General features: G+C 39.0%; 1 protein-coding gene across 1 annotated transcript in view; it reads left to right on the forward strand.

Moving 5' to 3' along the window:
- The window catches only part of THSD4 (thrombospondin type 1 domain containing 4), a 346,319-nt gene that overhangs the window by 41,882 nt on the left and 292,260 nt on the right, over positions 1-12,177 (forward strand). Inside the window, exon 4 of the mRNA XM_075431701.1 lies at positions 252-694. Coding sequence (XP_075287816.1) covers positions 252-694 — 443 coding nt within the window. The remainder of the gene's footprint in view (positions 1-251; positions 695-12,177) is intronic.

Consider the following 12,177-nt stretch of genomic DNA (forward strand, 5'->3'; position numbering starts at 1 on the left):
TGAAAACTAAGGAAAATCTATTCCTACCCAGGTAGTCCAAAAATACTTTTGGCGTGAATGGTTGATGGCTCTAGGAGACCTCCTCCTATGCTGGCAGAATAGGTAGCCCTTGGACAGGGAGTGAGTAAGACTTCTTATGTTGTTCAGTTTCACTTGTTGGCTGCAGAGTGAGTGGCTTAAAAAGAGTATTAGCGCTCTTCTGGTATTGCAGTGTGTATTCTTGTTCCTAAGTAAATCTGTTGTGTCTACAGGTTCCCCAGAGGATAGAAGAGCAAAGAGATGCATCTGAGGATAGCAGTGCAGGAATCCCAGGCATGTGGGGAAGTTGGGGCCCCTGGTCTGCCTGCTCTCGGAGCTGCAGTGGTGGTGTGATGGAGCAAACGCGGCCTTGCCTCCCAGCCTATTACCGTGAAAGGGGCTACCGCAGACCAGGGCGGCAGTACCCGGCCTCAGAGAGAACTCTTGCTCATCAGAATTCCCGCCACCGCGAGGACTCACTGACTGCATATCCTGGCCATGTCATTTCTGCCATCCGTACATCTGTGCCGCTTCACAGGAATGAAGAGCAGCTTTGGGCTGGCCTTCGGGCCTCTGCTTCTTCTGGAGGCCGTAATAACAGCCACGTGAGCCGAGCAGCATTGAGAGGCAGCAGGCATTCTCAGTCCCAGAGGCAGAACGCCAAGCCAGAAAAGAGGTATGTGTCTATGCGCACATTTCATTCTTGTTATGAGTGATGTATCTTAAGAATGACATGTCAGATTAGAGTTGATATTTTTTAATACTTATGGAAAAGTTATTAAAGACTAAGACGGACTTTTACAATGCTTACCATCTTCTGTGGAAGGCTATCCTCCCTGTTGACTAATTATATGATAATACACAAGGACAGATATAATTATCCTACAATTGTACTGGACAGATTATCTTGTTTGCCTTTAAGATTGTTTTATGTTTTGTTGAGATATTTTTCCTTTTCTGCTACACTCTCATTTGACATGTCCATCTTCACCATAATAATAAAAATCAGAACAAGTAACAGCGCTATAATTGGATTCTTAACTTCAACAGACATTCTGATTTTAATTGGTTGAAAAAAGATTCATCAAACTTTATTCATAAAGAGTGGCCAACTGTCCATGCATTTTTTTTGTAGTCAAAAATCTAGGTTTGTTTTGTATTTTCCAGAGAGTTTCTATTTATGTGCTTTTTGTTTTCTCTTTTCCCTTTTTTGTTTTCTACCACCTCTTGTAGTAAATTTGCTGTTGATGAAACTGAAAAATGTGGTTGTTTAATACATAGAATATTTTAAACACTGTATATGTTTATCAGTTTCATAATACTAGCTCTTCAGTCTTTAAGGCTGGGTGGAACTGTGCTGTTACAATTAGTTCCAATTAATTCTCCAGTTTCTGGAGAAACACTTTTTTGTCTTCCTAGATACCAGTCTATCAGATTTTTTTAATATATGTATGAAAGGAAAATAGATGTGTTTCTAGTTTGGAAACTGAGGAGAACAGGCATGAAGGTCCCCTGGGAGGGAGTGCTCCTGGAACACCTCCGTTCTGTCTGTCTTTCCTGAGTGCGTATTCCAGCAGTTCTCTAGTTCTTTCCCTCTCGGCCCTCTTCTGGGAAATGCATGAAGAAATTTTTTTTGTTTTGGGGGGGTGGGGGGGTAGTTAACAAAACACCCTAAACAAACCATACAAAAAAAGAATCCAAAAATCAAAACCAAAAAACCCACCTTCACATCATCTGCTTCTTTAAAATTCTTAGGTGAAGCAGCCAACTGTAATTCCGTTTCTAAAGACATCTTGCTGGCCCAAACAAAACAAAGAATGTTACCTTGAGGCAATATTCCAGCCTGACTGGAATAAGACAGTAGGACTCTCTGTTGCTGCTGATAAAGAAATCTTCAGTCTTTGTAAGAAACTTTCTCCATCTAAAAGAATATTTGAAAATAGAAATTAACCTGTTAGCCCCCTGTTTGTCTTGGTGAAGCGTATATTTCAAGAAGTGTGACCAGCTCTTCAGATGTTGCTCTTCCTAGGTGCTGGCCATTTCCTTTCATCACTGCTTTGCCTTTCTTTCCAACCTGTGCAAGTAGATAGCCTAGACCTACTGAGTGCAACTTCAATGTGGGACTGAGGAGCTTATAAAAATTCAGAGAACACCAGAGACAGGTTTTTAGTAGCAATGTTAACATGACTTCATTGAGACAAAAGTAATCTTTTTTTTTCTTTATTCCTATTCATTGATTATAATGTACTTCTGCTCTCAGCTGTGCAGTGTAACAGATACAGGTTGTAGTACATAGCTGAGTTATTACTCACGTTGGAAGGCTGGCCTTGAACCGGCAGCGCAAAGTCATTCAAAGCCTGTTTGCTCCAGCCCCTTGGCACCCTCTGTCTCCCAGGGAATCCCAGCTGGCCTGGCCTCTGCTGCAGACCTGCTGCCAGGCTGCTGGCACGGTTGGGCTTCCGTCTCCGCAGGCTAGCCCTTGCTGCTGCCGTGGCTTCTGCAGGCCAGGAGAGACTGGAACAGTTTGAAACAAGCACTGCAGCTATGGCTGGATCATGAGAAGATAATGAGTAGAAAATAGTATTGACTGTGCTCAGAAGTGAAGCTGTGTTATTTCCTAATAAACGCCTTGCATGTGAAATAGTAAAATAATCATGATGTCCATTATGCCTTCACTTTCCTGTATGATGGAGGCCTTTGCTTTTGAAAATCCTTGTGCTTTCCTAAGCACAGTGCAAGCTTCTGTACCAGAGTTGATTTTCCACCCACACACACACTGCCCCTTGGCAAAAGACTGTGGATTCAAGGTCAGTGTTTTAATCTTATTTGCGTAATAAGTTATTTCCATCTTGTGTTAGGAGGGTCCCTGGTGGCTTTGAGGCCTGTTGTATTGCATAACTTTCAGATTCTTTGGTGGTGACTGTAAAAATAGAATGAGAACAAAAAGCGTTATTTGAAAATTAAATTACTAGTGACAAACCTAATAGTTTTTCTTAATTTACAAAATCCGGAGTACAAACCTTCTTTACAAAGGAGATTACTGGTCCCATCAGATATATGGAAAATGGATTTCAAAACGTAAGTTACTCTAGACATGGTTTTTATACTGTAGAACATCACTAAATGGGTGATATTAAAAATTGGTGTCAGGCTATTAAAAAAAGTATAACATCTGTGTTTTCACAATATGTACAGTCAGTGGAAACTTTTTGGGGTATTCCTATTTACTGTACTGGACTTTGCTAAAATTACAGCTTTTATATAGACTTCCATAAAACAATAAAAGAGGAATGGGCATCTGTGACTGAGATAAGGTCCCATTTGATAGCATGGTAAGATGAAATTGGATGGCTTCCAAGGCAAATACACTTTGACAGCAATAACAGTCTTTCAAAGCAGCCAAATATATTAATCATCAACAAGTGGAAAAGTTCTCTGTCTGCTTCCCAGCAGCTGACAAAGAACTGTTTAGTTTCTCTAGCAAAATTGAAAATATAATTTATATATCATAAATTTTGACATACCTTGTCTGTGAAGAGGATAGTCACATTTTCAGCTTTTGAAGGTTAGTTCACCTGTGATTCAGTTAGGCTTTAGAAACCAGGGCTGCCCATGACAGTCAGGAAGAGATTTGGGGTACCTGCAATTAAAAGCCTAATTTTAAAAGTTTTAGTGCTCCCCTTTTTATCATAGTGCTCTAAGTAGAGTTCTTGCATAATTGAAATGTGTTAGGAAATTATAGTCGGTCACTGGAATGAGGCTGGAAACACAAAAAGGAAGCTGATGGTCCTCTGGGTTGTCTGCTGGCAAAGGAAGGGAGCTCTTCTCAGCTTTGGAGAGTTGAGTTCCTATTAGCACAGCCTTGTTTTTTATTTCACCTAGATAAAATGCATGGAGCATACCATACAATAAGAATAGAGAGGAATGAGGAGATAGTGAAAGAAAAATCAAAGCGTTTAGACATGCTTATAGAGACACATACGGAAAAGTAAGAAGGCATGCAAAAGGATAACATGCTTTAATAGAGAAAACATCTTGAAAGGAAATATCATTCATGGACTAGCTTTTAGTACTTCTTAAATGTTGCATTTCCAATTCTCTATTTTGGTGATAGAGAAGGGAACAGGCTGCCCAGGGAGGTTGTGGAGTCTCCTTCTCTGGAGATATTCAAGACCTGCCTGGACAAGATCCTGTGCAGCCTACTGTAGGTGACCCTGCTTCGGCAGGGGGGTTGGACTAGATGACCCACAGAGGTCCCTTCCAACCCCTACTATTCTGTGATTCTGTGATGTGCTTTAGTGTTAGGATGCTTACAATTGCCACCTTCACTTTCTCTACAAGTGGATTTTCATGGTGGAGCAGCAAAACTTCTGTGTCTGCTTCTGTAAGCACAACATGTACTTTGTATGTGGTTCTTAGGAGCAGAAAGAAAAAAATCCATCTAGCTATCACCAGAATAATGAATAAGTAAAGCAGGCTTGCATAAATAGTGCAAGATTAAAGAAATATGTTAATAAGGAAAGGGCTTCCCTAAATCTCTTTTGGTATTTGGAAGAGGAATGAGAGGAAAGATTTGCACTGAGGAAATAATCCCAAAATCATCAACTTCTTACACGCCTATAGCTTTGTGGTCTTTATTCTGCTGCCAGCAGCTGACGTGAAAGTCTGCTATTCTGCTTTGTACCCTGTATAGGGTCAGTTTGCATTTCTAGGCCTGTGAGCAATGGAAAGGAAGAGTGTATCTAATGTCGGAACAGAGTTTCCTTTCTGAAAGTATTTCTTCTGCCCCCTCTCACAGATGCTTTGACCAGGCAAATGTAGGTCACTCGGTTGGCAGGTCTACAATTAACCTTTAAAGGGCCAATTCAAATGTTATTTCCTTAACCATTTTAAGCATCATTAGCTGCATCTTCTGATGTCAATTTTGTGACTTGTTCTAGTCAGTTCCAGTTCATAGGGTTGGACAAATGTGTGATTGCTGGACCTTCAGGTTCAAGAAGATATTATTTTCCCAAGTTCTGAGGCTTTATATTTATTGGCATGGACGTTTGCTTTTTGTAATATTTGGAATGAAACCCAGCTCAAGTACTTAGCTGTCGCTCCTTTCATTATTTCTCTAATGGAATGAATCATAGAATCATGGAATCATTGAATGGTAAGGGTTGGAAGGGACCTTAAAGATCATCTGGTTCCAACCCCCCTGCCATGAGCAGGGACATCTTCCACTAGAGCAGATTGCTCAGAGCTCCATCCAGCCTGGCCTTGAACACTGCCAGAGAGGGGGCAGCCACAGCTTCTCTGGGCAACCTGTGCCAGTGTTTCACCAAGCCCAATATAGTTATAAAAGTTTATTGGGGGTTGGTGTTTGTGGAGGAGGAAGACGGGGGAGAAGGATTTGATCCTTTTCTGAGGATAAATTTTCCAGAAAAATCTAAAAACAGCAGTAGTAATCAAAGAATTCATTTTGGTAGCACTTTGGAGATTTAAAGCTGTATGAGAAAGATTTTTTTTTTTTTTTTTTTTTTTTTTTTCCTTCTGAATAAAATTCCAAACAGGTTCTAATAGCAATAAAGAGCACATGAGGTATTTCGTGGCAAAATGAGTAGCTGGCTGGAGTGGTTTTGGCCTCAGGTTGACTTCGTGCTGTCCCACCTCTCATCTGGTTATTAATTCCTCTGATATGCTCTAGGTCTCACTAATTATTACCTAATTAGTATGAATTTTTATGATGCTACTGTGAGCATGCTTTGAATGGTATTACCAAAAATGAAAACCTAACGTTATACTGTAATTGCAAGCCACCTGAGAAGCTTACTTAATCTTAGTGCTGAACATTTCATTTCTGAAGTGTGTTGACTGGAGGCGGGGAGGGGAAGTGGGAACGCTGCTAGCATTCAGTCAGATGTGAGACAGTGCATTTTACCGATGAATTATTGCCTGCTTAGTAAGGCGTAGAAACACAACAAAGCTCCCATCACAGTTGTAATGCATCTCAACAGAGTTATGTGGTTACTTGTGTTGAACTTTTACTGTTTTACCTGCCAACTGCATGGTTACATTATTCAATCAAACCTTAAAGATGAAGCTAAGAGGAAAAACTTGTAGACTTGTAACTAATTGTCCTGGGATCAGAGTGTTTTTCAACTCATAGAAAAAGAGGACTGTAGTATTTGGGTTCAAATTCTGAAATCCTGTCACAGTGTTGAAATGACATAAATGAGGTTATATAGCACTTGCTGGGAGATCAGCAAAAGCCAATATAGTCAGTTATTGTACTGAGTGTATTGCAAATGTGCTAGACTCGGGTATTAATGGTGATCTCTGAAGATGGAAAATTTCATTTAAGATAGTCCACATGTATATCTCTTATATGAATCCGGTTAATTAGAACTGTTCACAAGAGGCACTTCGTGACATGATTCGTTAATTCTACTCTGTCAGAAAAATGTAAATATTTTTTGCCCCTTATATGATACAGAAAGGACAGAAGAATCCCCTCTGAGGCATAATCCATTTTCCTACAGAAGATGCACTTTTTAGGCACAGTTGGTTACTCTGTGTCTTCTAGCAGTTGAAAAGTTTAGGACAAATATGCTCAGAATAGTTTTAATACTCAAGCGTATTTCAAACATAGGGAGCAATGAATGTCCACAAACCATGATGTGGTTACCAAAGTTACCAGAAATGTAAACCAAAATAGTTCTGTTGTTTTAGTTACCTTGATAATGAAAATCAGTAAAATGAAGTGAATGCCTGCACCAATTTAATTGCAATGAAATGAGCTGATGAAGTGTGAATAATGTGCTAGAATGTGGCAAAAGAAGTTTGCAATGATGGTTCCTCTTTCCAATGTGTGACACACTCTCAGAAGGAATGGTGGTTTAACTCTCCTGTGACCAAATATTTGACAAAGGTAACTGCTCACTGCTTTAAGGCTATTTTCTATTTTCTAGGTCACTGAGCAGATAGGCAGGCTTTTTCATAACATAAAACAGAGTCAAAGGGCTCCCTTTCATTCGTGTTTAGGTGGTTTTCTCCAGATTGATTTAGAGATGGTGAAAAGTGAGTACGTGGAATGTAAAGCTGCATAGGGCTGTGGTACAGTACTGAGAGATAATACATAGTGGCTTTTGATGTCAATCAGCTGGACTATTGAGAGCTCTCCCTTTTGAGTAGATGGAAATATGTTCTCAGAACCAGTAAATTATTCATTTTTGTTAAAAATGTTACATGTGAAAGAATCTGCTGTAAAAACCTGTGAGGTATAAACTGATAGCAGTTATGACCAGGATAAGACAGTTTATTTTGTGACTTAAGACGAGGAGGCCAGAAATGCATGGTGGACAGTCTCTTTAGAGTAAACCTTGTTAACTGTGTGCCTAAGAATACACAAAATATGAAAGAAAATTAAAAGCAGTAGGAGGGCTGGAAAGCAAATGGTTGAATAGGGCAGTTGTAACCCAGTTACAGTTTTGAATTATGGAGGAAGTGCCAGGCATTAAAAATGTATATCTGAAATTATTTTAAGGATTCTATTTTAGGACTAATAAAATAATAAAGTACATTAAAAAATATATACTTGTACCTATCCTGTTAACAGAAACTGATGTAATTAGGAGCTGTTTTTTCCATTTGAAGTCTTGTGTCTGCAGAGACTTCTTGGTCTCCCTTTATTTTTTTTCTTAATAAAGTTTTAAATATTGGAGTGATATTTCAATAATTTCATTGCTGACAGAAATAGCTAATAAGTCACTTTCAGTTCTTCAGAAACAAAATCAAGGCAACTCTAACTACATTAAGTACTTGAACTGTGTGTAAATGAGTAGTGTCCTTTAAAAGCTGTCAATTACAGTAATATAATGCTGCTAATTAGATACTTTGCTATGATATAAATCATGAGGTTAAACCTTGGTATAATCATCCACAGAAATAGATTTAGTTAAGTTAGAGTATATGTACTTGATTTAGTTAAAGAGGATTTGGCCTACTAACTTCAGCATGTGTATAGTTCTGTTAAAACCATGATGGGTAGTAGAACTTAAATTTAAGCCAAAGAGCTGTGATAAGGATCTAAGGGGACTGAGCATCTTTAGAACTAAATTTCTAGTGGGAATCAAAGAAATGCACTTTTGGAACTTTTTTTTTAATAGAAATTAGTAACTGCAATGCAAAAGTACAAATCAGTGTAGTTTAAAAGACATTTTGCAGTGGTACATCATATGGAATATTGTTTGGGAATTAAAGCTGTAAATCATATTTGTACTCTTCTGTCTTTTTTCCCACTTTTGTCTTGCACATAGAACCTCTGTTTCTGATGATAGATCACTGAAGTTCAGCCTGAGTAGGTGCTAGCTGTGGATTGATTGCTGTATTGATAGGACAAAAATAGAGCCACCAGCACTTTGGGAATTAGATTATATGCCACTGCTTAATTCCTGAGTGAGAAGATAAGGCAAGAGCCTGAAGAGTGCTTGGGTCCTGGGCACCCAGAGCATCATCAGGCTGCACGTGCATGTGCAGCTAGACCAGACTCACTGATGAGATGACTTTCCTTAGCGTATTAGAGGACTTACCTCTTAATTCCACGACAAGATTCCTGGTATAGCAAGCTTCTGAAGATTTTGAAAAAAGCTTCAAACTCAAGCAAACTCTCAAAATTTAAACAGTTCTAAGCATTGGTTTCAGATCTATCCACATACTCTGTGATGAGATTCTGCTGTCTTTCATTACGTTGATTATTGTGACTGGGCATAGAGGGAAGAAAACTGTTGTCTTCTGCTTGTAGAGTAATTTCCGCCAATAGACAAGAAAACATTTTGAAAAAAATGTCACAAAGACTGGAATTCTTGTGCAGTTTTTCCTCCTCATCCCTGGTGAAACTGGTGGCTGAAGGCTGATACCTTCCCTGAATGCTATGTTACGCCTTGAGAACCGGTGTGAAAGGTTGTGAATTGAAAATGGGGGAAGTTGACAGTTTCTTTGGGTTCGTTCTAAGCAAACATTCCAACAGTAGGACAAGTAGTCTTCCGTGGTGTCATAAATAAGAGGTTTTGCTAATGTTCAGCCTTGTAGTTTTTCCTTTACAAGAGAAGCAGTATTGTGATACTAGGAGATAGGTTTACTGAAATGCTGTAAAGCTCATGTAGAATACATTCTTTATTCTGTCTGACATCAGAATAGAATGAAAACAAGTTATGCTTCAGCTGGAAGTGAGCCAAGAAACCTCTGTTTAGAGGATGGTGGGAGAAAGAGAAATGTAAGGAGAAAGGAAGTGATAAAAAAAGGGAAAAAATGAGAAGATCTGTTGTAAAGAGCGCTTAAGATTACAGATTTCCTAGGCATCCACCTGTTATCTTGCGTGTGTAAAGACCTGCATATCCTTGGTTCAAAGAGGGTTTCTATTAAATACAAATAACCAGCCCACCAGCTGCAAAAGTGCTTCATTCTTAGTGAACCTCAAGAACACTTAAGGTTCAAAGCATTATTCTTAGCATAAACTCTATGAGGCAGTGATAATACATTTATTTGCCCACCAAGGCACACTCATGCTTATGGCTAAAATTAGAAAAAGCTACTACAACAAAATTCCTTTCTGTTCCTCGGAGTGTGCTGCAAGGGGCCACTTCTCGCTATTCTCAGCTGGCTTATCCTCAGCATGAGAGAAATTGTTAATAGTTAGACCAATAAGAATACCATCTAATGATAATTATTTTAAGATATTTGCTACAATCGTTACAGTAATAGCACCAAACCTAATTTTCATACTTGTCTGGGCAAATGTATTTTTTAATTCAATAATATATTTAGGTTGGCTGGAGTTTAAAGGGGTGTGTCATTTTTTTTATCAAAATGCTAAACAGATTTCTCTGAACAATCAGGGAGGTGTGTGTATTTATGAGAATTATGCCCAAAGAAATAAGATTTCCAGATCTGCATTAAACAGCTGTTATGCCTCTACTTGAGATGAAGACAGTAGATCAGAGATGTCTGCTGGCTATGGTCTGACATGAAACACTTAATGCAGCTACTTTACTTTTCAACATAACCTTTTCTGTTAAGCAGTAATTTGCCTTTAGGTGGTAACTCTGTTCTTGGTGGCATTTTTCTCCCCTTTGCTTGTCCGTAGTACATGCAGTTTTCATCCTAACTGACTGCAAAGATTGCTGAATACTTCTTTTCCTCCTCTTATTTCCTCTTTCTCTTCTTTTATCCAGTAAAGTACCGAACAACTTTTTATTAAGTGTTTATCTGATATACTAGACAGTTTAGCCAGAGAGCCTAACAGGTGATGGAGCTGGTGAGATTTATTTATTCTTGCCTCTTTGATACTTCTTGATACTTTTGATGCTTTGATACTTTTTGATGTTTCTTCCTTTCTGTTGCTTCTAATTTTTTGAAGGGGTATTTAGGATCTTTCTCCATGCAAAGTATTGTAGACAATCATCAGTTGATATCTTTTTATTAGAAGCAGTTAAATAAAAGGCTTGGCCTCCATGAAATAGTTTTATGAACGTGAGTGGGCCAGGAGTGTCTGAAATCTCACTGACATAAAGATATACAGCTGAAAGCTTGTGTAAAATTAACTGGCCTAGCATAAGACAAACCTGGGAGCGTGTTGTTTCTCTACCTGAGCTGATCTGGCTGGACTAGGCGGAGGAACTTTTCTCTAAATGAAACAGATGTAGGATATGAACGTAGCTCTCCCTGGTGTTAAGCTGTGTCTGTACATCTGAGGACTGTATGGACCCTGAGAAGGAAGTACACCTGACAAACCTACTAAATTTCCAACTATGGAAGTTAATTTACAAGCAATGGAAAATTAGAGTCACTGTTCTGCTGATACAGTCATATTGGGTTCAGCTGAAAAGGGGAGTTCTTTTGAAAAGATTGATGTAGAAGGTAGTTGGTAATTTCCTGAAGGGCACAAACGTGCCAAAAGAGTACTGGGTTTACACAAGTGAGTAATCCTGCAGAATAAAGCCTCAGGCTTCTTTTTCCTGTCACCTGTTTTTCAAACAGTTGGTGTTTTCTCCTCTCTGGGAGTTGGGTTTCTTTTGATTTTCAACTATTTGTTGTATAGTTAAATGAGCAGTAAAGTATTATTTTAACTGCTTCAGTTCTGAGCACGATAATGCTCATATCTTAGTGTCAGTGGTTGACTTCTCATACCTAATGGAGATTAACTCTGCAGTCGTGCTCATGATTGGTGCTCCAATTTATGGTTTTATATCTAAGAAAATCCATCTATAAACAATATCTGCTCTGCAGGGACTTCATTTATCAGAAGGAACTTAAGCATTATTCATTATTGCTGTTTTCATATAGGATATGTGAAGAGTTTGTATTTACGCAGTCATATCCTTGATGTGTCAGTACAGTGCAGCATGCTGCAGGTTTTGGAAATATATTAGAATCCTTTATAAATACAGCTATTTTAGGAATTGTGCTGGTGGGAGGAGCATGGGGCTCCATTCTGCTGCCAGACTCTTGTAATTATTTCTATTGATGCTGGGGAACCATGGACCTGTAAAGACAGAATCTAACACCTTGCTGGAAAAGCTTTGTCAAAGTTGTCTCAAACTCAGGTCTTGCTCAGACTGGATTTTCAGAGTTTTTCTGAGAGCTGTTGACTATGGTTCATACACTCAACTAACTTCACTCCTGTAGCAACCCATACTCAGCATCCTACACCAATGCTGTTCTTAACCATTGCTGCATTAAGAAGGATGACTCTGCTGGTTTTTAGCATACGTGGATATGTGAATTCTAATGCTGCAAAATCTCACTCTAGCTTAGGTCTGGCTAATTAGGCACAAGGCTTAGGGGTGTGCTGTTACTTGCTAGTTCTTTTTTCCTCCTTTACCTGTTGCGTTAAATGAGAGTGCAACCCAGCTCTGACCTGGGTAGGAGCTTCCAAGCCATGCTGTGGGGAGGAGTGAGCCATGTGGCTTATGCTGAATATAGGTAACCATAATGAATGACAAGTAAGAAAAAGTCCTGCTGGCAACAGAAAATGCCCAGCAAACTATCAGGATTTGACCTACTTCCATCTCCTACCAGCAGATCAAAGATGGGTTGATTTAGCATAAAACAAACAGTGTCAGGAAGGTTAGTTTAATTCTGATTATTAAGTTAAGGCTAGATTTTTTTCCTTTCGCT

This window comes from Opisthocomus hoazin, chromosome 10, assembly GCF_030867145.1.
Source record: "Opisthocomus hoazin isolate bOpiHoa1 chromosome 10, bOpiHoa1.hap1, whole genome shotgun sequence".
Lineage (NCBI taxonomy): Eukaryota > Metazoa > Chordata > Aves > Opisthocomiformes > Opisthocomidae > Opisthocomus > Opisthocomus hoazin.